The sequence below is a fragment of the Myripristis murdjan genome, chromosome 9 (genome assembly GCF_902150065.1).
Source record: "Myripristis murdjan chromosome 9, fMyrMur1.1, whole genome shotgun sequence".
NCBI lineage: Eukaryota > Metazoa > Chordata > Actinopteri > Holocentriformes > Holocentridae > Myripristis > Myripristis murdjan.
The window spans coordinates 33,932,917-33,957,074 of record NC_043988.1 but is presented as its reverse complement, the minus strand read 5'-3'; the positions used below and the strand labels follow the sequence as shown (position 1 = coordinate 33,957,074).

At 41.4% G+C, this 24,158-nt stretch overlaps 2 protein-coding genes across 2 annotated transcripts in view; one reads left to right on the top strand and one right to left on the bottom strand.

Annotated features, from left to right (window-relative positions):
• The window catches only part of ralgds (ral guanine nucleotide dissociation stimulator), a 70,327-nt gene extending 60,158 nt beyond the window's left edge, over positions 1 to 10,169 (bottom strand). The window contains exon 1 of the mRNA XM_030060715.1: positions 9,968 to 10,169. Coding sequence (XP_029916575.1) covers positions 9,968 to 9,988 — 21 coding nt within the window. The 5' untranslated portion in view covers positions 9,989 to 10,169. The remainder of the gene's footprint in view (positions 1 to 9,967) is intronic.
• Positions 10,170 to 11,865: 1,696 nt separating this feature from the next.
• On the top strand, positions 11,866 to 22,929 carry ptgesl (prostaglandin E synthase 2-like). Its single transcript, XM_030060716.1, has 7 exons — positions 11,866 to 12,181; positions 14,076 to 14,264; positions 17,393 to 17,448; positions 17,651 to 17,803; positions 18,755 to 18,955; positions 19,655 to 19,772; positions 20,917 to 22,929. Exons 1-7 carry the CDS (start codon positions 11,903 to 11,905, stop codon positions 21,043 to 21,045), a joined length of 1,125 nt encoding a protein of 374 aa, XP_029916576.1. The 5' UTR covers positions 11,866 to 11,902; the 3' UTR covers positions 21,046 to 22,929.
• Positions 22,930 to 24,158: the final 1,229 nt, after the last annotated feature.

The following is a 24,158-nucleotide window of genomic DNA, read 5'->3' as shown; positions in this document are numbered from 1 at the left end:
CACACACACATACGGCAACAAAACAATATCTGGTGATAAAAAAAAATAAAAGAATAATCCAAAAGAAAAAGAAAAAAAAGAAATAAATGAGGAAGTCCCAGGCTGTCAGGCTCGCTCTGCTTCTCACCGCCGACTGAGAGGAATCCGTCTCAGGGAGGGAGAGAAAAAGAGGAACCCCTCCACCCCACACCCCCCCTCCTCCTCCTCCTCCTCCTCCTCCTCCTTCTTCCAGCTCTACACTCCCCTGGTTTCCTTCTCCCTCCTCCCTTCCTCTTCCTCCTCTTGTCTTTTTTTTTTTTTTTTCCAGTACCTTCCTCACAGGGGAGCGTCTGAACTGTCAGCAGCTGCTCTCTTTCATGTCTCTCCGTCTGCCGTTCCCTCCTGCAGACAAACCAGAGGTATTGCCCAACATCCTGGCAACACTTAAGCCACAGTCATCGTGTTTGTTTCTCACCCTCCTCCTCCTCCTCCTCCTCCTCCTCCTCCTCCTTTTGCTTTGTAACACTCACTCAAGTCTCATAAGTTGGCCTGAAGGAGTGGCCGAGGGAAGCCTTGCCTTACAGAAAATGAAATGCAGCAGATACACGGGAGGCTTCTGATTCGCCGTCCTGGTCACTTGGCGTTCAGGGCGCTGCGGCGACTTCGTGAAACGGCGAATAGACGGTGGGGTTTGCTTCTGCAGAGCCGGGCCCGTCTGTGTGAGCCCATTAAAGATGCAGCAGGTTGAGAGCTGCCGGGGCTCATGTATGAATCAGGCTTCCACTCAGCCACCAGCCCAATGAGGCTGAGTGTTTTCTGCTGGTGCGTCTGAGGCTGGAGCGTCTCGGCAGCCTGCAAAGCTTCATCATCTGGAAATCATTTCGATTCGAAGAGAAATCTGGTGAGGACGGTGAGAGCCGCTGCGTCGTGTCTGAAAGGGTTAACAAGTCTCCTTTTTTTAATATTTTGCTTCTGTCGTCGTTGCTGAGCCCTCTCTTCGCTGTGGTGTATCTACACTTCACTTCCCAGGGATCACCTGCCAATCAAACCGTGTGGGCGGGACTTGGGTTTCCTGTTGATGGAGTTCGAGATTCTCTTTTCTTTGTCTGTTCAGTCACAGTGGCTATCATCTGGGATCTACCATAAAATACCTGCTGCCCACACTGCAAAAACTCAAAATCTTACCAAGATTATTTGTCTTATTTCAAGTCAAAAATGTCTTATTGCTAGTCAAAATATCTCATTACACTTAAAATAAGACATGATTGCCTCAGAAGTAAATTGTTTTTAGACAATTTTTAGAAAATGTGCTTGTTTCATTGGCAAAATTTGCCAGTGGAAAAAGTGAAAATTCACTTGAAATAAGTGAAAATTAGCTAGAAACAAGAAACAAATTTTGCCAATGAAACAAGCAAATTTTCACTTGTTTCAAACAAATTTTCACTTGAAACAAGAGACAATTGTCTAAACACAAGCTACTTCTGAGGAGATCATGTCTTATTTTAAGTGTAATGAGAGATTTTGACTAGTAATAAGACATTTTTGACTTGAAATAACACAAATATTCTTGGTAAGATTTTTTGTTTTTGCAGTGAACTCAGTAGTCTACCAGAGACAGATGTGGTTGTCCTTTAGAGTTGAGTCCAGAGACTTGGAGGTTGACAAGTGCAGGTGGATGCCGACAAGATCGGCCGGCAATACAACTCCGCTAATTAGCTGTTTTTCAAGAACCCGCCTCCTTGAGAAATTAGCTTCCTCTATGTTCTGTGGTTCAGCCCTGAGAAGAAGCAAATAACACAAGCAGCATCTAGCTAGCACACTAACAGCTTCAACAAGTTTACCACTCATCTATATGTTTTCCCATCAGCTTTTTGGCAACATAGAGCTGGTCTTGCATTTGTTACGACTCCTTTCACCAACAAATTGACTTGGCATGGACATTTTTGTGTAATTTGGCTACCGTTGCTCAGTTCGACGGATTTGCCACGCTGCTGTAAACGGGCTAAAGCAGCTGCCGTGTCGACTGAGAACTACGTCACAGCAGCTGGACACGTCAGTCGCTGGCGATTGGTGCTTAGCAGGATTCAAATCCCCCCGCCTACAGAAATTAGCGACCACGGGTGAAATTTTAGACTAAATAATAGAGTAATGACAATCCAATTTTTCTGGTTTGCAACCAATTTATTTATTAGAGTCAATTTTAAGCCTAGGGAATCTGTTGGTGCCAAGCTTGTCATGCTAGGTGGTTGGCAAGGTGGTTAAATATCGCTCCAAAGTTCTGTCATGGCCACTTCCAGCGGGGTCCATTGACCTCTGACCTCCAGCTGTCTGAATGAAAATGGGTTCTCTCCCCTTTGCAGACACGCCCACCTTCTGCTAATCCCATGCAGTTTGGGCCCCAAAGCCTGCAGTCCACATGTGTTCTTGTGGCCTGTTGTAAAATGGTGTGTGTGTGCAGACTGGGGCCTAAACAGTCTTGGAGCTGCATCAGTTGGCTTTGACTGGAAAACTGAGACTCTTGTGGATTCAATGAGCCACATTTGATTCCTGTGTGATGATGTTGGCCCCCATAGCAGCCATTTCACTGTATAAAATGACCCATAGTGACCTCTAGGATAATCACAGCCTCATCAAACTTTACAGCCACAAACTAGAGGAGAATTTAAGAAACAAAAATCATAATAAATAGTAATATTGAATTGCAATACTTAAGAATGGCAGTACATATTGAATTGGCATCCAAGTATCATGATAGTATGTAATCAGGAGATAAGGATATGATCAAAGCCCTTCTGTTGACATTTCTGTTTTTGTTTTTGCAGCCTTGAACCCGAGGGGCCGTGCATCGCGCTGTGGCCCTCCTCAGCTGCACGCTCTCAAAAAGCATTTTAGCCAACCCGGGATTGCACCTCGTCATATGTAGGTCACACGGCTTTTACAGACGAGACGGCTCTTCTGCATGACAGAGGTGAAGTCTGCTCTCTAAAAAAACACACACCAGTGCCCTGAGAACATGCCTGCACTTAAAGCCCTATGACGTTTTTTTTTTTTTTTTTTTTTTTTTTAATCTCAACCGTGCAAATCTGAACTTTTTCTCTGTTTTTCGGCATTGTGCTTTTATCGTCACTGGGCTCAGTGTGTAAACATCCACAGTGTGTAATGATTAACTAGGCCTTTTGGGAAATACAATTGCGAAATAATATACTGTAAGGCGGTCCTGCTTCTGAGAACAATCTGATCCGCCGTGCAGCAATGTGAGCACACAGCATCATGTTTGCTCACTCCACATTTAAAGCCTTTTTTTTTTTTCTTCTCATGGCCAACATTTGCAGGTTGACACAAGGCCTCTGAAATGACTGTGTGTGTGTGTGTGTGTGTGTGTGTGTGTGTGTTCGCCTGCAAACTGGAGGAATTTAATTTAAATGGCACCTCGGACAGGACTGTAACCCGATTCAGATGCAAATGCCGCTCAAAGATTTAAAGCGCAGCATCAAGTGAAGATGGAAGGCAGAGATGGTGGAGAAGAATGCACGGCTGATGAAGAGGGAGGGAGAGAGAGAGAGAGAGAGAGAGAGGGAGAGAGAGAGAGAGAGAGAGAGAGAGAGAGAGAGAGGCTGAGACACACCGAGGAGCCGCTTTCAAATGCAGAGGCCGTCCCACGGCTGAATACTGTAGAGGAGCAGTTGTCATGGAAACTGGGAGGCAAAGCCGTCTCTTCATAGGGCTACATAAGGCCCCCCTCCCCTTGTCCCCCCTCCCCTCCCTGTCCCCATATACCCGGGCAGGACAGGAAGCCCGACTGTAACCTGCAGCTCTGCTTCCTGTGGCCTCAGACAAAGGCAGGACAGGGTGGTGCAGGTACACGGCCACAAACACACACGACAGCCGGCACAGACCTGGGATCTGCCCTCTCCCTGTCGGCGCTGGGATGTCCGAGCTGCCATGTTAACACTCACCCAACATGTTGCATTTCAGCTCGGGCTCTTATCGAGAAGGACTCGGTCACTAACGCTGCCAGAGGCTGTTTGTAAGGAGGTGAAAGGTCAGAGGCTCAGAAGACACACAGTAAAAAATGCCTGTTTTATCGTTCAGTCTCAGGGTTAAATTTAGTTTTTCTTCACACAAAGTAAAAATATCGGCCAGAAGGAGGAGATAATCCCACTTTTTTTCCAACACAGTTCAAATTGTTTCGGGATTTTTTGTTGAAACAAGACAGAAAAAAGCAGATCAGCCCAGGAGGATCAAGAAAATGACACATGACTCAAGAAACTTCTGGAGACAAGTTGATAAGGGTTGGATTCATCCCACTGGCAGATTTTTTCCAGATTTTTTACCCTCCTTGAAGAAAAAGAAGATTTGAACACATTCATTGAACACAAACATTCTTGTGTCTAATGTTAATGAAACAGTGAAGATAATAAGAGATAATTCTAATGCATGTTCATTCAGACAGGCACCAAAAATTTTTTTTGCACATCAAATACAAATAAATAATTTTCTCAAGTCTGTGGAGAAAAATTCTCGTGGAGGCCAATGTTTTCGTTTCAGATGAGGAATGAACAAATAATTAAAACATTATTGAAACCACAATATGGTCACATGAGATATTCAAAATTGCATGAGCTGCAATTGTTTGATAAAGGTGCATGTGACCAAAATAATAATTATAAAATAATAATGATTCCAGTTTTGTCCCTTATCTGTTGCTGTTTAGGTCTAAGTTATGTTTAATGTTGATGTTCCACTGTTAAAATGTTTTTAATTATTACATAATCATTACTTACTGTTACTACTCCATTTAGTAATAATATTGAGGCTAAATGACAGTTTATATTTACACATTTGTCTTGCAGTGAAGGCAGCACAGCTAAATGAATACCGAGGACATGCAGGTATATTATTTAGGTATTGTGGTGCTACAGAGATGTCCTGGGCGACAGACATAATAAAACATGTACGGCACATTTTCTTCAGTGAAAATGATTTTTTTTTTTTTTTTTTTTTTTACCGAATCGTTCAGCTCTTTTCCAAATCAGATTTCACTTTTCTACTTTTTTAAGATTTAAAAGGTGGTTCAAATTGCATCTGAGCTCCAGGTCAGATTTGATGTATTTGCTCATTTTTCCATCTCTTCTGATGGATTTGATGTCACACGTCACAAAAAGTGAGGGTATAGAGGATGATAAACAAGAAGGAAACATGACAAGAGAGAATATCGCCTGCTGAACTGGCTTCACACCTCCTGAACAAAATGGCAGATCCCGGCCTCCTCCGTCGTCAGCGTTTCTGACTCGTTTTGCACCACAAATAGAAAATGCTGTCATAAAAACAGACGCAGTAAACAACAGTAATATGGCTTAACTGCCATGTTACTGACTTGTTGCTGAGCCCAGAGCTGCTGGATGGGAAAAGGCACGCGGACGCAGCGTCACTACAAAATGATTATACTGTCTGAGGACACAAATCTGATCCGGTGGCTTGTAAATTACAGCGTGGACAGCGAGCCTTTAAGTCCAGATCTGAAAAACAAATCAGTCTGGATGAAGAGCAGCAGCACAGCAGCTGAGCAGACCAGACAGCCAGACCAGGCTGGGCACGACAAGAAAATAAAATAATAATCATATAAAAAAAACAGCTTTGAAGCATGTCTAAATATTAGGCCAGTGACAGTGCAATGCTGTTCATACAACAGGGCTGCTCATTCTACTGAGAGAAAAGAGATACAGGAGAGATTTCAAGGACAGTCCCTTCCTCCTCCACACACTAAACTAATGCTCGCAATAAAAAAAAAAAAAAAAAAAAAAAAAATCACCCCCGGGACAGAAAGAAAAAAAAAAAAATCTCTGATTCTTGTCACATTCCATCAGACAAAGAAGTCAGATTTGCTTGGAGTGAAGTCAAGCTTCAAGAATGGAGCGCTGGCTGTCGGGAGCGCAGTGGAGAAAATGGAATGCAACAGAAAAGCTCACAGCTTTATCTGCACGCTGTAGCATGCGACTCTGACAGCCCAGAAAGGCAAACAAATGTTTAAAAAGAGGATAAACATCAATAATATGACCGGAGGGAAGAGGGAGGGTGGGAGGCGGCGGGGGGGGGGGCAGGTTTTGCAAGAAGAGCAGACAAACAGTTGTATATGTGTGTGTGTGTGTGTGTTTGGGGTTAAGCGCTCCTTTAAAACAGCAGATTTAATGGGGAGCTGTGCATCTTAAAGCAGCGGCTCTCATCCTGTTGGGCTCTCTGCCACCAAACAGCGAGCTAATGCCTCCTCACAGCCCTCCTGTAGCAGAGTAAGTCAACTTAAACACCCGGCTGTGTTCACTCAGTGGAAATCAGCCTACAGGCACTTGACCATGAAGCTGCATATTAAACGCACGAGCGCTGATCGGGACACATGTTTTGGTCCAAACCCGTGACCGAGCCCGACCCGAACCCAACAGGCATTCTGCTTTTTGTGTCCGAACCCGAACCAAGCCCAAGATTTGGCTCGTCCTCCATCGCCAGGTCACATTTTCCACCTGAAACAGCCTCCATGTTACCTTCGGCGTCGTCACGTAAACTCCAGCACTGTACAGGAAGTTGCCCAGAACAGACAGTAGGTCCGTCATTTTTCACTGAAATAACGTAACGCTGACATAACCGAACCCGACCTGAACCTGAAATTAATTTCTAAATTTTGGTCCGAGCCCGGCCCAATAACATGTGGATACCCGACCCGACAGGCTCGGGTTGCATATTAAAGACACAGCATGTAATTTCTGCCCCTAGGGGTCGCTCAATCGAGACTGACAAGTGAAAAGCACCGTTACCTTGACTGAAATTACAGATTTCTCTCAGTTTGAACACTGACAACATTTGGGATCATGTAAACACACAACTATGAGCATTTGACTGCCGAAATCACATATAATGTAATAAAGTTACAATGTCTTTAAAGCAATTTAAATTTAACATGGGTCTAAACTGGTGTAAAAGACCTTGGCATATTGCTAACACCAGATTTGACACACTTGAATTAGCTGTGAATGTATCAGACAATAAACCAACATTTTAAAAAATGCGAAGATGACAATCATTCTGAAATTTGACTCTATGTCTATGATGCGTTCAAAATTATTTTTACACAATCTAAAGCTCTTAATAAAGACTTGTATGTGGGAAGGAAAGGGGCTTTTGTTTAACTTTAAAAAGATTCAGGCCGCAGAAGAAGTAGGGGAGGACTCTGCAATATTAAGCTACATAAAATGGCATTTGAAATGTCAAACCTGGCTAAACATGGGAAGCTGGAGGAAAAAAAGGCAAAATTTTTGGGGAGAGTTTACACGCTGCTGCCAAAACCAAAGGAACAACAAGCAGATACACACAGGAAACACAAAACACTACAAAAAAATGTCAGAGCAGGGGTTAAAAAAGGTTAAATAGCCCGATGCTTCACCGGTGTAAAAAATGATGAGTAAAACAGCCGTCGCGGTTTCATACATGAGCGGACTATTTGCCTAATCTTCACAGGTCGTTAGTGTGTGTGTGTGTGAGTATGTGTGTGTGAGAGAGAGAGAGAGAGAGAGAGAGAGAGAGAGAGACAGACCTTTACTAGTAATTTTGAATTTTGCCATTGGTGTAATATGTGTAATAAAGTGAAACCAATACAGAGAGAACAGGAAAAAGTTAAACTCGAGACACCCTGTGAGATTTATGGTATATTTTCTATACTGTGCTGCATTATATTTGAATCATACAGGAATTTAAATCTAAATTTAAAAGCGTTTGACAGTACAATTAGCTGCTGTGTCTCTCCCAGAAGGGGAGGTACGCCTGGCTGAGATCCGCACTGTACTGACTGAACTCCTCCAGTTTGAATCAAATTAAAAGCTGTGTAACCAAAAGCGTGTGGCGGGGAGAGAAGACGCATAAAGGAACAAAAATGCAACTGAGGAGCTTTTTTTCCAACCCTAACATTAAGCAAACAGCCTCATTCTGCTATAAAACATCACGCCTGTGTTGCACTCGTCGCTTCCTGTGTTTGGAGGAATGAGCAGGCCTGACAGCAGAAATCATACCAGGTAATTAATAAACAGGGATGAGTCATCTCAAATTGTAAATTATGATAAAATGGGATTGTTGTACACACGTCATGCCTGGAGCAGCGTTGAAAATGTGTGTATATATGTGCGTATTCTCCTACTATTCCATAAATCATAGGACAAACATCCTCTTAGTCGTCCCATGACATCCCGGAGGGGGTCCTGACCCCGAGGATTAACACAGAAACATCCTCTCAAATCTCCCAGCACCCGTTTCCCTCAGAAAATCTCCCCTGAGCTGCTTCAGTCTGAGCTGGAAAACGCCGGATCTCTGCCGTCTTGACGGGACGCCTTGGCCTTTACGGCAGCCGACAGGAGGAGGCACCACCACCCCGACGCGATATATCATTATCATATCGTTATCTAGATATGAACATGCCTGACATCAACGTCTCAAAGAGAACATATGCTCAGTTTCTTATTTCTGTGGTTAATGTTGTAGGATTAACGCTAGAGCTGTGCGATATATTGATACTATAATGATATCGTGATATGAGACAAGATGTCGTTTTGGATTTTGGATATCGTCATCTGACTTAAGTTTAGTCTTTTCCTGGTTTCAAAGGCTGCAACACAGTAAAGAGATGACATTTTCTAACTTATTACACTGGTGAAGCTGTTATGTTATCATATCGGTTCATCATATCCACATCACTGATGATTGTTTATTATAAATCTCTGTATAAATATCTAGTGAAAGCACCGATAGTCATGCCTACAATATCATCACAATACTGATATCGAAGTATTTGGTCAAACTAGCACTAATTAATGCACAGATTTAGACTTAATGCACATAATGCACAACCTTTTGTTACAACTTTATACTTAATGCTCATTTTTTATAAATTTCTGAGGCACATAAGGCACTTTTTAATATTTCTTATTTCTTTTTCCTTTTCTTATCATTTAATTCTTCAAAAACGGAGAATTTGAGCGACTGCAACTCAATATTTTCCCCCCTTGGATCAATAAAGTATTTCTGATTCTGATATCAAATTTAGGATTAGGGGTTAGCCTGAGATGGTGATCAGTATTTACTGATCAAAAAATATATATATATATATTGTGAAGTAAATGCATTGTCTACACCCAGTTGGTATTATTATGCGGGTGCTCAATTTTCACTTTCACTTAAAATATTGTTGTATTTTATGTAATGTATTTTTGTATTGTATGTAATGTATTTTAATGCAGCCTAAGACAGTGATTATAGTGTTTTTGAAGAATGCATAATTTTCACTGTCACAGGTAAGTGTGAACACACAGTCATATGGTATACTGTACTTCTATTTGGGTTATTTGGCATAAATATTGAGGTATGAAATTTTGTCCATAGCCCTTTTCCTACACACACTCACACACACACACCCGTGATTCTTGGACAGTGGAGGCTGTGAAGGGTATTTAGTGAAGGACATTTCCGAGAGGCTTCCCCTCCTGAGGCCAAGAATATCACAGAGGCTATTGTTAAATGGAGAGAGCAACAAACAGAGGGGGGACACCAGCTGGAGAGAGAGAGAGAGAGAGAGAGAGAGAGAGAGAGAGAGAGAGAGAGAGAGAGAGAGAGAGAGATGGCACACAGGTTGCCCTGAGGAAAATGTGTGCTGGACTACCATCAATAGGAAGGTATTGATCACCACCTCCTGCAAAATCAGCCTCAAATGCAAAAAAAAAAAAAAAAAAAAACCTAAATCCTTTGGAGCATGTCGGCTCGGTGACTGCAGCAGCAGGTGCGGCTTTAATTAACGCTTAATTACAGATATGCTAATGAGGCAGCCCAGGTGTGTGTGTGTGTGTGTGTGTGTGTGTGTGTGTGTGTGTGTGTGTGTGTGTATGTGCGCGCACGTAGTCGGTGCAATTACAAGAAAATGGACAAGCTTCAAAAGCGAGATTTGACACAGTCCTACCTGTTTTTCCAGCATGATCATTCTCTCAGTATCATGACCTTCATGGAGTCTGTATCCATACACGTTGCGGCTGCACGGCTCACTCCTCCTCTGCCAGCATCTTGCTCACGGATTAGCAAAGAAAAAAAAAATGATATCTCTCTGTATGTAACGTGAATGATGCTAACGTCAGCGCTGGGAGGCTCGTACACAGCTATTCTGTTTTCTCCTTGAGGGAAATGTCCTCAGTGACTCCAGCATGTCTTCAGTGTAAAAAAAAAAACACAATAATGTTATTTATTTATTCGGGGTGAAACATCGACCAGCGAACTGGGAGGGGAAAAAACAACCAACGCTTAGCTGTGAGCTAGCCAGCGAGCTAGCGCTAGCCAGCCGGATCCAGCGATAATCAAATTTTTATTTGTCTTCTGCCTCCATCGCCGCTCCGCTCCGTCCAGCCGCCAGCACAGAAACACGGGCCGCCCCGGTAGAACCCGTCCGGTCCGACACACGACGACATCCCCGCCGGAGAGCCCGGTCCAGCCGTCGGGGGGTAGATGTGCTGGTTTGTTCTCCACTCCGACACTGATGCTTTAAATGGATGCTGCTGGCTGCCTGGGTATCTCTGCTGCTCGCCACCAAGACGCTGCTGCGGTCGAGGAAAAAAAAAAAAAAAAAAAAAACCTCCACAACTCCTCAGAACACCCGATGCTCCTGAACGCACCTCGCCGTGGCACGACGCCTCGGAACGGGCCGTGAACGCAGCGCGACGCTCTTGAACAAACCCCAACAAAAATATTAAAATATTTCATATTTAGCATTTTGGACTTGGTTTCTACGATTATGATGCCAAACATGGCGGCGATTTTATTTTATTTTTATTTTTTAATTTTAATTTTTAATTTTAATTTTTTTAAATTTTATTTTGAATAATATAGAAACCTCTTTGTATAGCACTTATCTAAACACAAAGTTTGCTAGGTGTTAAAATCAGAGAGAAAAAAAAAACAGAAAAACCCAGGGAAGAAAATGAAAAAACACTCATACACATGCATTATAAAACATCAGTTTTAAAATAACTAAGATTACATAGTTATTAAAAGAAAGATGGTGGGTCTGCATCTTAACTGGCTTCAGAAAGCCTTTTTTTTTTTTTTTTTTTTGGGCTGAACTGAACATTATTAGAGCAGGAGGCTGAGAACACATCAGTAGAAACTGGCTATGTTGTATTTACTGTTCTGTGTGAAAAGCAATACTGCATATATTGTCAGTTTCTGCCTCTAAGGTGAGAGCAGCCAAACCGAATATATGTATTATTAACGCTCTCACCCCCTCCCTTTCTCCCCCTCCTCTCTCTCTCTCTCTCTCCTTTTCTCACTTTCATTTACTCGCCCCCCTCCCCTTTTCCCACAATCAATCCATATTGTTTAGTTGCTCTCTGTTTACTATCTTTTTCATTGTAATATGATGTTATCATTGCTGTTGTTTGTCATTATTTTTGCTTGTTTGTTTGTTTGTCTAGCTGCTTGATTTGTCATTTATTTATTTATTTTTTCTCCTTTACACTATGTCTCGTTAACAGTATCACCAATTTAAAAAAGAATATATGTACAGCCTTTAATGCATTTATTGAAACCTTCTCTCTCATTTAAATAAATAAACAAAAAAATAAATAATAAAACTATTAGTATTACTGTTTTTATTACTAATTACTTATTTACATTGCTGCTCCTTTATATATATTTTATAATTATATTATTTATTTAGTTAATTTTATGTTGAACTTATGTTTCGGAAAATAAATGAATGAATGAATGAATAAACAAAAAAACAAATAGATTAATAAATATATAAATGAATAAATAAATAAATGCACATAAGAGGGAGGGGGGGGGCTCCTCCTCCTCCTCCCCCTTCTTCCTCGCGGGGCATTGTGGGAGTTTATGTAAAGCCAAGATGGCAGCCGCCTGCGCCAGAAGGCTCGGTAAGGTCGGCTGGATGCTACTGGAGGCTCCGGCCCGCCGAGCCGGGACCGTCCCGGTGTCGGTGGGGAACCTGGCGGCCTGCGGGTCCAGGAGGGCGTACGGGACCGGCGGTGCGGGGCTCCGGGCCCGGCTGCTCGGCGGCAGCGGCTGCAGGGCGCTGGGCTGCGCCTTCCTGCTCGGAGGAGGACTCGGCTTGTACCAGACCGTCAGGCTGTCCGTCCAGCAGCACCTGGCCGAGCAGGACGCCAAGGTACCTGTCTGTCCGCCCGGGCCGCTGTCTGCGCTCAGACATGTGTCTCACGGCAGGACGCCGCCAGCTTCCATGAGGAGAGTCACGGCAGGACAGCCTGAGAGGTCAAGGGTCACAGAGCAGGAGATTACACTGAGTGGCCGCTTCATCAGCTCTACCTGGATAATCTAATCTAATTTGATCTATTCTAATCCAGCTGTGCCATAATGTTTCCTCTCCTGCTGTCTGTAATGCTCAGCTTGTCTTGTTGTCACAGTAATAGAGGTGTTCATTCACCTCTATGTTTGGCATTGAGCTCATAGTTAGTGCTGCTGCTGGACTGGACTGCACTTTACTGACAGCTGTTTCCACTATTCTGTCCCCCCTCATGTCGTAAAACAGGGAGGACAAAAAATCAGAAACACCGCTCAATATAATGCAGTCCAGTAGCAGACCTCTGCAAACTACAACCTCAGTAATGAACACAGAATTAAAGTGACACGCTGTCCACAATGTCAACACAAACTGAACATTATAAACTTTGTTAAAAGGTAGAATTGATGGCAGAGCTGCTGACCTGAACTGCATCAGACTGGACAGGTGGAGCTGAGACAGTGGACATGAGTGTGTATTTTGATGTGTAGCAGAAGAGGAAGCTGCATCAAACCACACTTTACACGCTGTCTGTGTTAAAGCTGCATTATATGGACAAAATATCTCGATAATGATACAGTATGCAATATGGCTGTGGGTTAATTGAAATTTGAAGTGTAGCAACATTGAAAATTAAGCCTTCAAAAAAAAAAAAAAAAAAAAAAAAAAATACAGATAACAGCATCATAACACCAACTGGATGTAGAAAATGCAGTGACTTCACAAAGTATTTTATTGATCAGAACAGACCAATCAGTGTCTCAGGCTAACCCTAAGCCCAAATTTGATATTGTCCATATTGTTTCCTTTTGAGATATTGATGTCTTAAATATCTGTCTAGATGGCGATACAATAACGATATATCAGTCAGCTCCAGCCTGCAGGTCTTTAGTCTTCTAGTCTTCCACTGCAGAGATTTTCAACCCCCAAGCTGACTTTCATTGAGCCATTTACTTGGGATGATTTTGCCTTGGGATCCCTGATAAGAAAATATATTATACATATTAAATATATTAAGTGTTAAATTGTTCTGATGCCAATCCTGACAAAAGGGTGAGATTATAACACTGTGTTAAAATAAGTCACTCCTACTTTTTGGCAATGTGACAATTTATAGTGACTTCATTTTTAGACACCTGAGCAAATTCACATAGTTTCTTTCAGAAACATGGGGAGAAATGTAACTTGCAAATTAGCAAAAAAAAAAAAAAAAAAATCACTAGAATGTTAGAAAAAAAAATTAGAAAAAAATTCGAAGAAAAAAACCCAACAAATATATATAAAAATATTAACATAAAATTAACAAACATCCAACCAAAAACCCCAAAAAACAACCAAAAAAAACCCTGAAAATTGCAAAAATGTGTTTTTTTTTTTTTTTTTTTTTTTTTAAGATTACAAGAAAACTGTGTTTCTGATGATTAAAATTACGAATTAAAATGTCAGCTCAGTGATGCTGCATCAGATTGCTTGTGTCTAAATGCTTGTGAAAGGCGTCTGATGCATTAAATTTGACATTTGAATTTACGAGTCAAGCTCTTCTCCATTAGAGTTGACAGTTTCTAATATAATCCAAACCTGTCGGTCTACTGAAGCTGCCTCGGCGATATGGACACTTCATGTCTTCATTTGTTTAAAAAATTACAAGAAAACTGTTTTTGTGATGATTAAAATTCTACATCAAACTGTCCGTGGTGCTGGTCAGATTTGTGTGTGATCCCTGCAGAGGCGCTGGTTGATCATCTCCTTGGTGTCTTTTCAGGCGGCAGGAGGCGATCTGAAGTTGACTCTGTACCAGTACAAGACGTGTCCCTTCTGCTCCAAGGTCCGGGCCTTCCTGGACTACCACGGGCTGCCCTACGAGATCGTGGAGGTGAACCCGGTGATGCGGCAGGAGATCAAGTGGTCGACCTACAGAAAAGTTCCTATCCTGATGGTGAACAGCGACCTGGTGAGAGAGTCCGTGTTGTGTTTAAGGTGCTTCAGGGCTCTGGTGTGGCCGTGTTTGGACCTTTCTGTGTGGACGCCTCGATTGTCCACAAACATTAAGACAGTTATAAGTTTTGAGGATGTTCATTTGGTTCTTGCGTCCTTGCAAGAACGTTCTTCTCAAGTTTTTGCGGAGAGAACAAACCTCTCGTATCTGAAGCAGGAGCCTGCAGATAAGCGGCTTTTTAGTTTTAGAATTGGGCTCTGTGTTTTTGACGTTCCATGATCATCTAAAGCTTATGTTTTTGTGAATTTAGTGTGTTCAGTTCTTAGTCACTGTTAAAAAAAAAAATTAAATTAAAATCCAAAGTCAGTCGGTTATTGCAGTATAGCCAGTCTGATGAGTTTCAGTTTGTCTGTCTCTTTCATTTAGTATCATAACGTCTTAAATCAAGACATAGTGGGTGATGAAGACTACAAAAGTTAATGATCATAGCGTCAGAAACATTAATAAACTATAATTCACTCAGTAAAGTGTGTGCCTCTAACACTGTGCTGTTGTCAAGACACAGTTCCACAGGTTGCATGTTTCCCAAAAAAAGAAGAACCATTCCAATGATTTTGAATGTTTTGCCCACATTTTTCTCACATTTTAAATTGCAACAAACCATTTTGCAAATCATGAGGGGGAACTAAAGATTTCAAAACATAGAATCAAAACCCGTTGACTTTCAAAATGTGAATTTCTGGTTGAAACACCGGGCTTATAATGTTTTTATAATGTTCCTCAACATTCAGAAACCACACAGCTGATAATTGGATGTGGAAAGCAAAACGTTTCCCCGGGGACTATTTTCCCTGGCGGAGGAAGAGGAGGGGGAGGGAGTGTTTCAGTTTGAAAAAGTCCTGAAAACCCAACAGTGCTGCTGCTTTTAGGAAAACTCATGTGGAGGACTTAATTCCGCTGATGGAAAACTGGACTGAAGAAAGTCTGAAGGCTCTGAAAGTTCATGTTCATATCGTATTGGAATGAATGGAAACCAACAGCTGGAGAAATGATTTTGCAGCTCTAAAATCCCACTGCTTGCTTGGGGAGAAGATCAGCAGGAACATGAAGTTTATACATTTTGTAGATATTACCCTACAAATGCAGAATCACTGGGATGGTGCTTTAAATCATGCGCAACCATAACAATCGGTTACGTTTCTATGCAGACGACTCACAACTTTACCTGCCAGTCAAACCTGATGCCAAAGTCAGCCTCACAGACCTTCAGGATGGCCTACTAGACATCAAACATTGGCTGACAGCTTTCTCCAAAAATCACTTGGACGGTGCTGTAGACATGGGAGAAGTTTACACCGTGTTGAGAAGTAACGTGTCACGTCAAAAATCGTCAAGAATGAGGTCCAAATTTTAAATGTTTCCAGGAAGAAAAAGTGATAGGAGTTCAGTTGATGTCCCTGAAAGTCTCTGAAAGTTAATTTTCATATCGTAGTGGAATAACCTACAGCTGGAGAAAAGGGAGGATAAGGCTTTGGGAGAAGATCAGCAGGAACATGGAGTTTGTATATTTTGTGGATTTTACATTAAACATGCAGAATCACTGGGAATCTCTCACCCACCGCCTCAGCGAATCAGTTCTGTCTTGCCCGGTGATCTCTCCACAGAGTTTCATGCAGAACTTTCAGAGACATCCTGCTAACAAACAAACAGAATGAGGTGAAAGCATAAAGGTAATGAGGACTCACGGGACGGATTCCAGCATGTGAACAAACCAGCGTGGCAGGTTTCAGGGAGCACATTTCCCCGGTGTAAACAGTTGTTTGTGTCTTCAGGCGAATTTGTTTTGCACGCGGCTTCCGTTTGTTTTTCCCCGCCGACGGGAACAGCTGAGCAGTTTGACCGAGTCTGAGGCGACATGTGGACACAGGCTCTTTTCTGATTTTTTTTTTTTTTTTTTTTTTTTTTTTAACGTTCAAACTGAATATTATGATTGTCATATGAATTTTGACATGTGAGCGGTACAATTTCTTGTTCAGCATCTCCTAAGTAGAAGTTGCTGCATGTTGCATTTTGTTGATTTTAATAAAAATGAAATGTATCGCGACACCCTCCTTCATGTGGAAGCCGGTGTTTGCACTGTTGCAAATCCATTTTGGGCTGTCAAATAATTTACTTTTTAAATCACGTTATTCACACTGTAGTCATGGATTAATTATGATTAATCACATATTTAAAATGTATAATATTACTTGCTTACCCTTTCACTGTTGTGTCGTGTATTTTGGAAACGATTATTGCTCTTAAATGTTGTTTATATGATGGATATTTTAAACCACAGGAGCTCTGCTGCGTGACTCACCAGCAAAAACACGTTTAGCATTTAACTGAAAATGTAAACTCTTTGTGCTTTGATAGAGCAACATCTCAGTGTTGCTGTTTGTCCGTTTGACTTTATTTCTGTCCAGAGATCCAACAGGAAGCATCTTGAAACAAAACTGTCCATCCAGTGGGCCACGGTCGTCTTGCCATGATATGTTTTTAATTTTTTAAACATTTTATTCATAGTGGTTTTGCAAACATAATAAAACAAGACATTTAAATCAGAATATAAAATAATACTATAAAAATGAGTTAATAAATAATGAGGTAATTAAATACATAAATAATAATAATTACAGTAAGGCATGTCCCTACACCCCTCCCCATGCCCAGGAGGAAAAAAGGAGAATGAATACATAAAAAAGTAATAATAACAAAATTAGTAATACTAAAACTTAATGACAGTTTAAAAAAAAAAAAAAAAACATATTAGGACAACAGCCTCATTAGCGTTGCTCTGTTTTCACTGTTCATCCTGAAAAATGCACAAAATTATGATTTACAAAGAAGAGAGTTGTATTTATCCCTGATGTGCTGAAATCCAGTTACGTTAATTTGTATTAATTTCTTAATAATGTGTAAAGGTCCTCAAATTAATAACATGCAGAAAGAGAAATCAGTCTGTTATGATCTGGGAACTTATCCAGTAAATATGATTTTTTTCTCCAATAAGATGAATTTAATATGTTGAAGAAACCCAATATGATATACTAATATATTTTTTTTTTCTCTCTCTCCGGTCTTTTGGCTCCTTGTTTTTGCAGCAACTGAACGACTCGTCTGTCATCATCAGCTCCCTGAAGACGTACCTGGTCGGCAGGTGAGTCCCTCAGACGGTGTTGATTTCATGTGGCAAGACGTGGCTAAAGCTCTGCAAGTAGAAATGAGTTTTGTGGGGAGAACACGCGTCATGCAGAGCTGAGAGCTGAACCCGTCGCATCGCAGCGTTTCCTGCAGTTTTATTGACGCGTGAGTCGAGGTGCTAACCCGCCGCCCGGCTGCTCTGGCTGCTTGGTCTGCAGGGAGAAGAGCCTGGAGGAGATCCTGCGCTGCTACCCGGAGATGAAGTCGGTGAACGAGCGCGGGAAGGAGGTGACGGAGTACAACAACAAGTACTGGCTGATGCTGAGTCTGGACGAGACGCAGCACATGTACCCCGAGAAGAGCCTGCAGAAGTACGTCAGGTCACATCCCTTGCATGCTGACACACTGCACATCTGCAACATCTGCACCGACACATTACTGCCGTCAGTGCAGGAGGCCCATGTGGAGCTCTGCCATGGTTATTATTATTAGTAGTGTTAATATGGCAGGTTGTGGTGGTAGTTGTAAGTGCATAATCTCCATTTTGGCAGTCAAATCCTCTTGTAGTATTGTCAGTAGTAGCAGTGCCAGAGGTGGTGGGGGGGGGGAGGGGACTCTTGAGAAATTCTCATCAGAAAACGTTGGATGATTGGACTTTCGACTGGCTTTTAGTTTGAAAATCTAGTTGTACCCTATGATTTCCAGAAAACACAGACCAAATCGCAAAATTTGATCATGTAAACGGAATCAGCTTTAAAAGGCAGAATATTGTGGAATTTGCTGAAATGTTGATGCAATTTATATTTTTTTCCCTGTACCATTATAAGCATTTTTGAACAGAAAACGGAGGAAAAAAAACACAGCTGAGAGTCTCTGACATGTTTTGGTGTCATTTACGTTCACACTGATGCAGCTTCTGTCCTCTGAGTGTTGTCGCAGTGTTGTCTCAGTGTTTTTCACACACACACACACACACACACACACAGCTTCATGCACCTCTGCCTGGGATCATGGAGGAATGACGACGATGTGAGCTTACAGTCACAGCAACAGGGATGGTGATGAGAATATCAGTTGTGGTAACAGTTCCTTAATTGTTTTCTTATTCTGTGTCACATTCCTCACAACTGTTCCTCAGAGCTGTTACTTTAAAATAAAATTAAAGAAGAGAAGTTTTGCTGACTGGTTTCTCTTCAAGGTGATTCTGCAGGTCTGGGAACAAACTGGAGTCCAGGTTTGGTTTGTAAACTCCAGTCCTGCTGTTTCTGGTGTGTGTGCGTGTGTGTGTGCGTGTGTGTGTGTGTGTGTGTGTCGTCCATCAGAGAGGAGATGAAGTGGCGGCAGTGGGCCGACGACTGGCTCGTGCACCTCATCTCTCCCAATGTGTACCGGACCACCGGCGAGGCCCTGGCCTCCTTCGACTACATCGTCCGCGAGGGCAAGTTCGGCACGTACGAAGGCTTCTTCGCTAAATACGTCGGCGCCGCCGCCATGTTTATCATCGCCAAAAGACTGAAGAGCAGGTGAGCGGCCAAGAAGACATGCAAACTAAAAATAAAGAAACAGCAGGACATGGAGGACAGTAGAGATTGGACGACAACATCCTCTGCGGCACAAAGTGTCTCTGTTTCACTTCTGCAAAGACCAGCGTCCAAACAGAAATACTAAGAAAATGTATTTTAAATGTAAATACACATTTTATTTATATCCACATTTCTTACATGGGGTTACACAAAGCCCTAGTGGTGCTCGGAGGTACTGCAGGGGGTACATGAAAGAAATCTGATAATAGAAAAAAAAGAGAGGCTGTGAGGCTCTTAAACTGAGCCAGAAGAAGCAGCCGGAAAAGAAAAAACCTGAACTGCTGATTTACAGAAATGTTACGGCCACAGACTTCAGATCAGTCTGCTCAGGAGGCGCAAACTGCAACTCTGTACCTACTTTTCTTATTTGTAATGTTCGATTCTTCTGAAAGTGGGTCATCAGGTGACCGCTGGTGGTTTTCTGAGTAAAAAATTGTATTCAAGTGAAGAGAGACTGAAACTAAAACAGTTTGAGAGCCACTGATTTGTGTGGTTGTTGGGAAAAAAAGACACTTTTCTGCACGGTGATGGATGATCATGTTCTTTTCTTCTGTTTAGTTTTTTTTCTGTAACATTAAAGTCAGTGTTTCATTTGGGAAGTGTGTTAAGTTTACATGTTTTTTTTTTTTTTCCCTGCAGACACAACCTGCAGGACGACGTGAGGCAGGATCTCTACAAGGCCGTCAACGACTGGGTGGCCGCCATCGGCAAGAAGAGGAAGTTCATGGGTGGAGAGGAGCCCAACCTGGCAGACCTGGTGAGCAGGGCTGCCCGTAACACACCCCGCACAGTGCAGCGTCACTGACACATCACACACACACACACACACACACACAGAGCCATCTAATCACACACTGAGCTGATGAATTAATACACTGAAGGTGGTTTATGTTTGTTTTAAGATAGATAGATAGATAGATACTTTATTCATCCCGCAGGAAATTTGCAGTTTTTCAGCAGTATCCACAGATTAAGTAAATAAAAAATAAAAAAATAAAGAATAAGATCTAAGTACAACAGAATAAGATCTAAGTACAACAGAATAAGATCTAAATACAACCCCGTGTGCAAAAAGCAATGTGCAAAGTCTAAACAGAAAGAAAATTTGCTGATTTAATTTTGTTATCCCAAATCTCCAAATGAAAAAAACATCATTTTTGCCAATAAGAGTACGTTACAAATAGTCGTGTTTTTTTTTTCCTCCCTGATGTACAAAACAAACTGAACCAAAACTGAAATCATGGCCAAAAAACTGCAGCACAAACTGAACCGTGGCTTTATCGTTTCAGCTGCTTTAAGGCTCCTCAGACAGATTTAGCAGTGACTCCTGATCATTTTCTGTGTAAAGATTTCAAAAACCGCGATGCTCGTTTGATTAGACAGAATAAATAAAAGCAGACTTCTGCTTAAAACCTTCTAATCTCTCTGCAAACGTGGAGCAACACGTCTTTTCCTTTTGAAAATGACCAGAACAACAGAAGCCTCAGAGGTGCTTGATAATCCCCAGCATCCCTCTGAACAGCAGGAGAAATCTGCATCTTTAGAAAAATAAAACACAACAAGTAACAAAATAAATAAAGTGGATCAATATGAAGAATATAAGAAAAAAAAAGAAAAACCCTCTTGCATACCCTGCAAGAGTAATAAAAAATAGAATATACTGAAATATATGGATAGAATATCTATAGAGCTTTCACCTGTGAGCCCTTGCACAGACTTCATGTGTAATGAAATATACCTGCAAAATATCTATAGAACAGAATATGTATAAATAAAATAGATGTATAATCACAGTGTATAAATGTGAGTATAATTTCCACGTGGCACAGACTGTCAGACGAGAATAAAATCACATCAGATTCTCTCATCTGAAGCTTTTCTTTTTGCGTTGCTTTGTGCAGGCGGTGTTCGGCGTGCTCAGGGTGATGGAGGGCCTGCAGGCCTTCGACGACATGATGGAGAACACCAAGGTGAAGTTCTGGTACCGGCGCATGGAGCGAGCCACGCAGAACCACGAGGGCAGGAAGTGACGTGACGTGATGGCAGCGGAGCGGCGAGCAGAGCGGCGAGCAGAGCGGCGCCGCGGCCTCAGAGACTCCCGTCTGTGGACGACGCAAGAACCTGACCTCGGCCGAGAGCTGCTCTGCTTTTTCTGTTTCTGTTTCCTGTCAGCGGTCTGCGGAGACCTCACACACTCACACTCACACACACACTCACACACACACAACGGTTTCTTTACTACTTGATTGATTTGCTGCAAAACACATTGATTGGTTTGAATGTGGGAGCTGCAGGCCGGCCTCCGGAGCACAGCCCCGGCCAGCGGCTGGAAAGACGAGTTCAGGGTTTCACAGTTTTTCTTTTGGCCGTTTATTCGCCAGGCGGCATTCTGGGAAAACATTTGTCCAGTCGGATGCTCATTTTGCCATCGCTGCTGTCAAAAAAAAAAACACAAAAAACAACATTAAAACAGCATCAAGTAATCTCTGAACTACATGGTCATCTGTTGGAAACCGATAGGAGCTGGAACAACACACACAGTTTATGATAATAATTTTAATAAATAGATGTCGACCCTCATGCAGATCGGGAAACGTCTAGAAAATTAGTCAGATCATTTCCATGACTTGAGAAGTTTTAGAAAAGCCCGCGGAAAAATAAAAATAAGAACCAGAGTAGAAACCAGTGAGGCCCAGTAGAGGAGGGATTAAACTGACTTAAAACACAAATAATAAAAATTTAAAAATAAATAATAATTGAATCCTGATGCCCAACTGAAATCAATGCATCGTTTTTATTTTATTTTATTATAATTTCATGCATAATTGTGAAGAGTAATCCTAAAAACTCGATTGAAATCAGTTCCTCTCAACCTGAAAGAGATTTTATTTTTCTGCTGTACAATTTTATTCTCATCCCCAAAACTGATTATTCCTCTATTTTTTTTTTGTGTATGTGTGTGTGTGTGTGTGTGTGTGTGTGTGTGTGTGTGTGTGTGTTGAAAATCAAGCCAAAACGGCTGAAAACCATCAGACGTGTTTGACATATTTCCAGTCTTTATTAACATTCATGAAACTGAAAATTCTCCAGCTCTTGTCCGGGTCTGAGGGTCTGAAACGGTCTTTTTTTTTTTTTTTTTCCTGCTTCACAATTTTATCATCATCCCCCAAAACTGATTTTTCCTCTATTTGTTAAACTTCTGAAGCACTAGTGACGGTTTCCAGCCTCTTGAGGGAATCCAATTCAAAAAGGAGACTGAAAAAATTGAAATTGTGATGCAAATCGTGATGCAGGAAGCAAGAAAGACTGAACACCATCAGACTATTTGACATATTTGACATATTTCCAGTCTTTATTAACATTCATGATGCTGCAAATCAACCCAGATCTCCAGCTTGGCTCCGGGTTTGAGGGTAAAAAATCTGTTTTTTTTTTACGGTTGATAATGGTTCTGCTCCTCCTCTGTATGCAGTTTAAACTCCATTTGTTCATTATTCAGGATATGGTTATTATTTTTTTAACGGCAGACGTTCATCCTGCTCAGTATGCAAAGAGAGATTCAATGAACCATCTGCTGCCTGTTGGGGGAAAAAAAAAACAACAACTGGTGTTTTATTTTCCCGGTAACTAAAACTGGTTAGTGGCCATAAAATCAGGTTATCGCTTTATTTATTGCAGATAATTGTCTGTGGATATGGTTGATGCAGGATTTGTCCGGCACTGACAAAACAGACATCAGTGAGCTCAGAAGCTGCTGCTCTTCTCTTTGAGGGAAAAAAAAATAGAAGAAATTAGATGAAATGATGGAGAAAAACAAAACTGATCTGCACGCTGCACATCAGTTTCTGTACGAACTGTATTAAAATCAACTTAATGTGCATAATGTAAAAAGATTAAATAAAGAGAAGAAACCTTTGGCTGTGTGTATTATTGCTGATATGAACACATCTGGCACGCTGCGTAAGAAAATTAGGTTTTCTGGTTTGTTTTGTTCTGCGAGGCTGTAAAAGCTCTGGAAAAGTCTGGAAAATTGATCTGAGCATTTCCACGACTTGAGAGGTTTTAGAAAAAGCCAAAAAGTTTGCAACTACTCATTCCTGATGCACAATTTTTTTTTTTTTATCATGCATCATTTTGAAGAATAATTCTAAAAATCTAGAGTGAAATCGCGCCGTGAATTGGTTCCCATTCTAAAGGACATTTCATATCTCTGCTTTACATTTTGATTCTTTATCCCCATAACTGAAGGAATTTGAGGTTTGCTTCTGGAAAACAAAGTGAAAAACTTCACGTCAGTGCTCAGAGGCTCTTTAAACACCACAGCTAAAAAACAAAAAAAGACAAAGGAACTGAAGAAAAACTGAATTTGAATGCAAACCTGAAATAAATTTCCTGAATTGGTCTTTTTTTTTTTTTTGTTCATCTGAATTTTTCATCTGAATGTAATCAGAAACTAATACTGACTAAAATACTTTTTACAAATCCTCATATTCAGGTTTTTTTTTTTTTTTTTTCAGAAATCAGCTTTGAAATATGATCAGATTTTTCATGATGATACTGATGATATTTCTGTTATATCCCTGGTAATTTTCTCCTGTGTTTTGTTCAGTGACTCGTCCAATCATTAATAACTTTTTGTTAATTTTGTCTCATGGAGAGTCGAGCTCCCCTGCCACTGACGTACCAAAGGAAAGCACTTATATTGAGCCATAGGGGGCGCTGTAATAACACGCCAGCCTGGAAAAGCCTCAGCAGTTTGACCTCGTTTGACCTGCCAGCCAATCAGAGTGCAGCACTGTCACATCTCCACTTCCATTCAGTTTAATCCAATTTAATCCCACGTTGACTGGATTGTATTTATTTGTGAAAACATCATGAAAAACATTCTTATGATCCTGAGTTACAGATGAAAAAGTCAAAAGTCATTTTTCCAACTTTTGTGAGGTTTTTCTTCGGTGCAGGTGCTTCTCAGGTGTGCAGAGATTTGCTGAATTTGCTCTTTAGTCTGAATTTGTTGTTTTAGTAAAGAAAGGAGACGCAGAGAAGAGAACTGCCTCCTCTGGTTCAAAGAAGAAAATCTTAAAAGCCTGTTTCAGTCGGTAAGTTCATGTTTACCTCTGTTCGCTTTTAGTGTATTTGTTCT

Coding starts and splice junctions, on each gene's coding strand:
- ptgesl (XM_030060716.1), top strand. CDS start 11,903: ATGGCAGCCGCCTGCGCCAGAAGGCTCGGTAAGGTCGGCTGGATGCTA. Junction 17,449..17,650: donor AAGACGTACCTGGTCGGCAG/GTGAGTCCCTCA, acceptor CTTGGTCTGCAG/GGAGAAGAGCCTGGAGGAGA. Junction 19,773..20,916: donor AGCCCAACCTGGCAGACCTG/GTGAGCAGGGCT, acceptor TGCTTTGTGCAG/GCGGTGTTCGGCGTGCTCAG.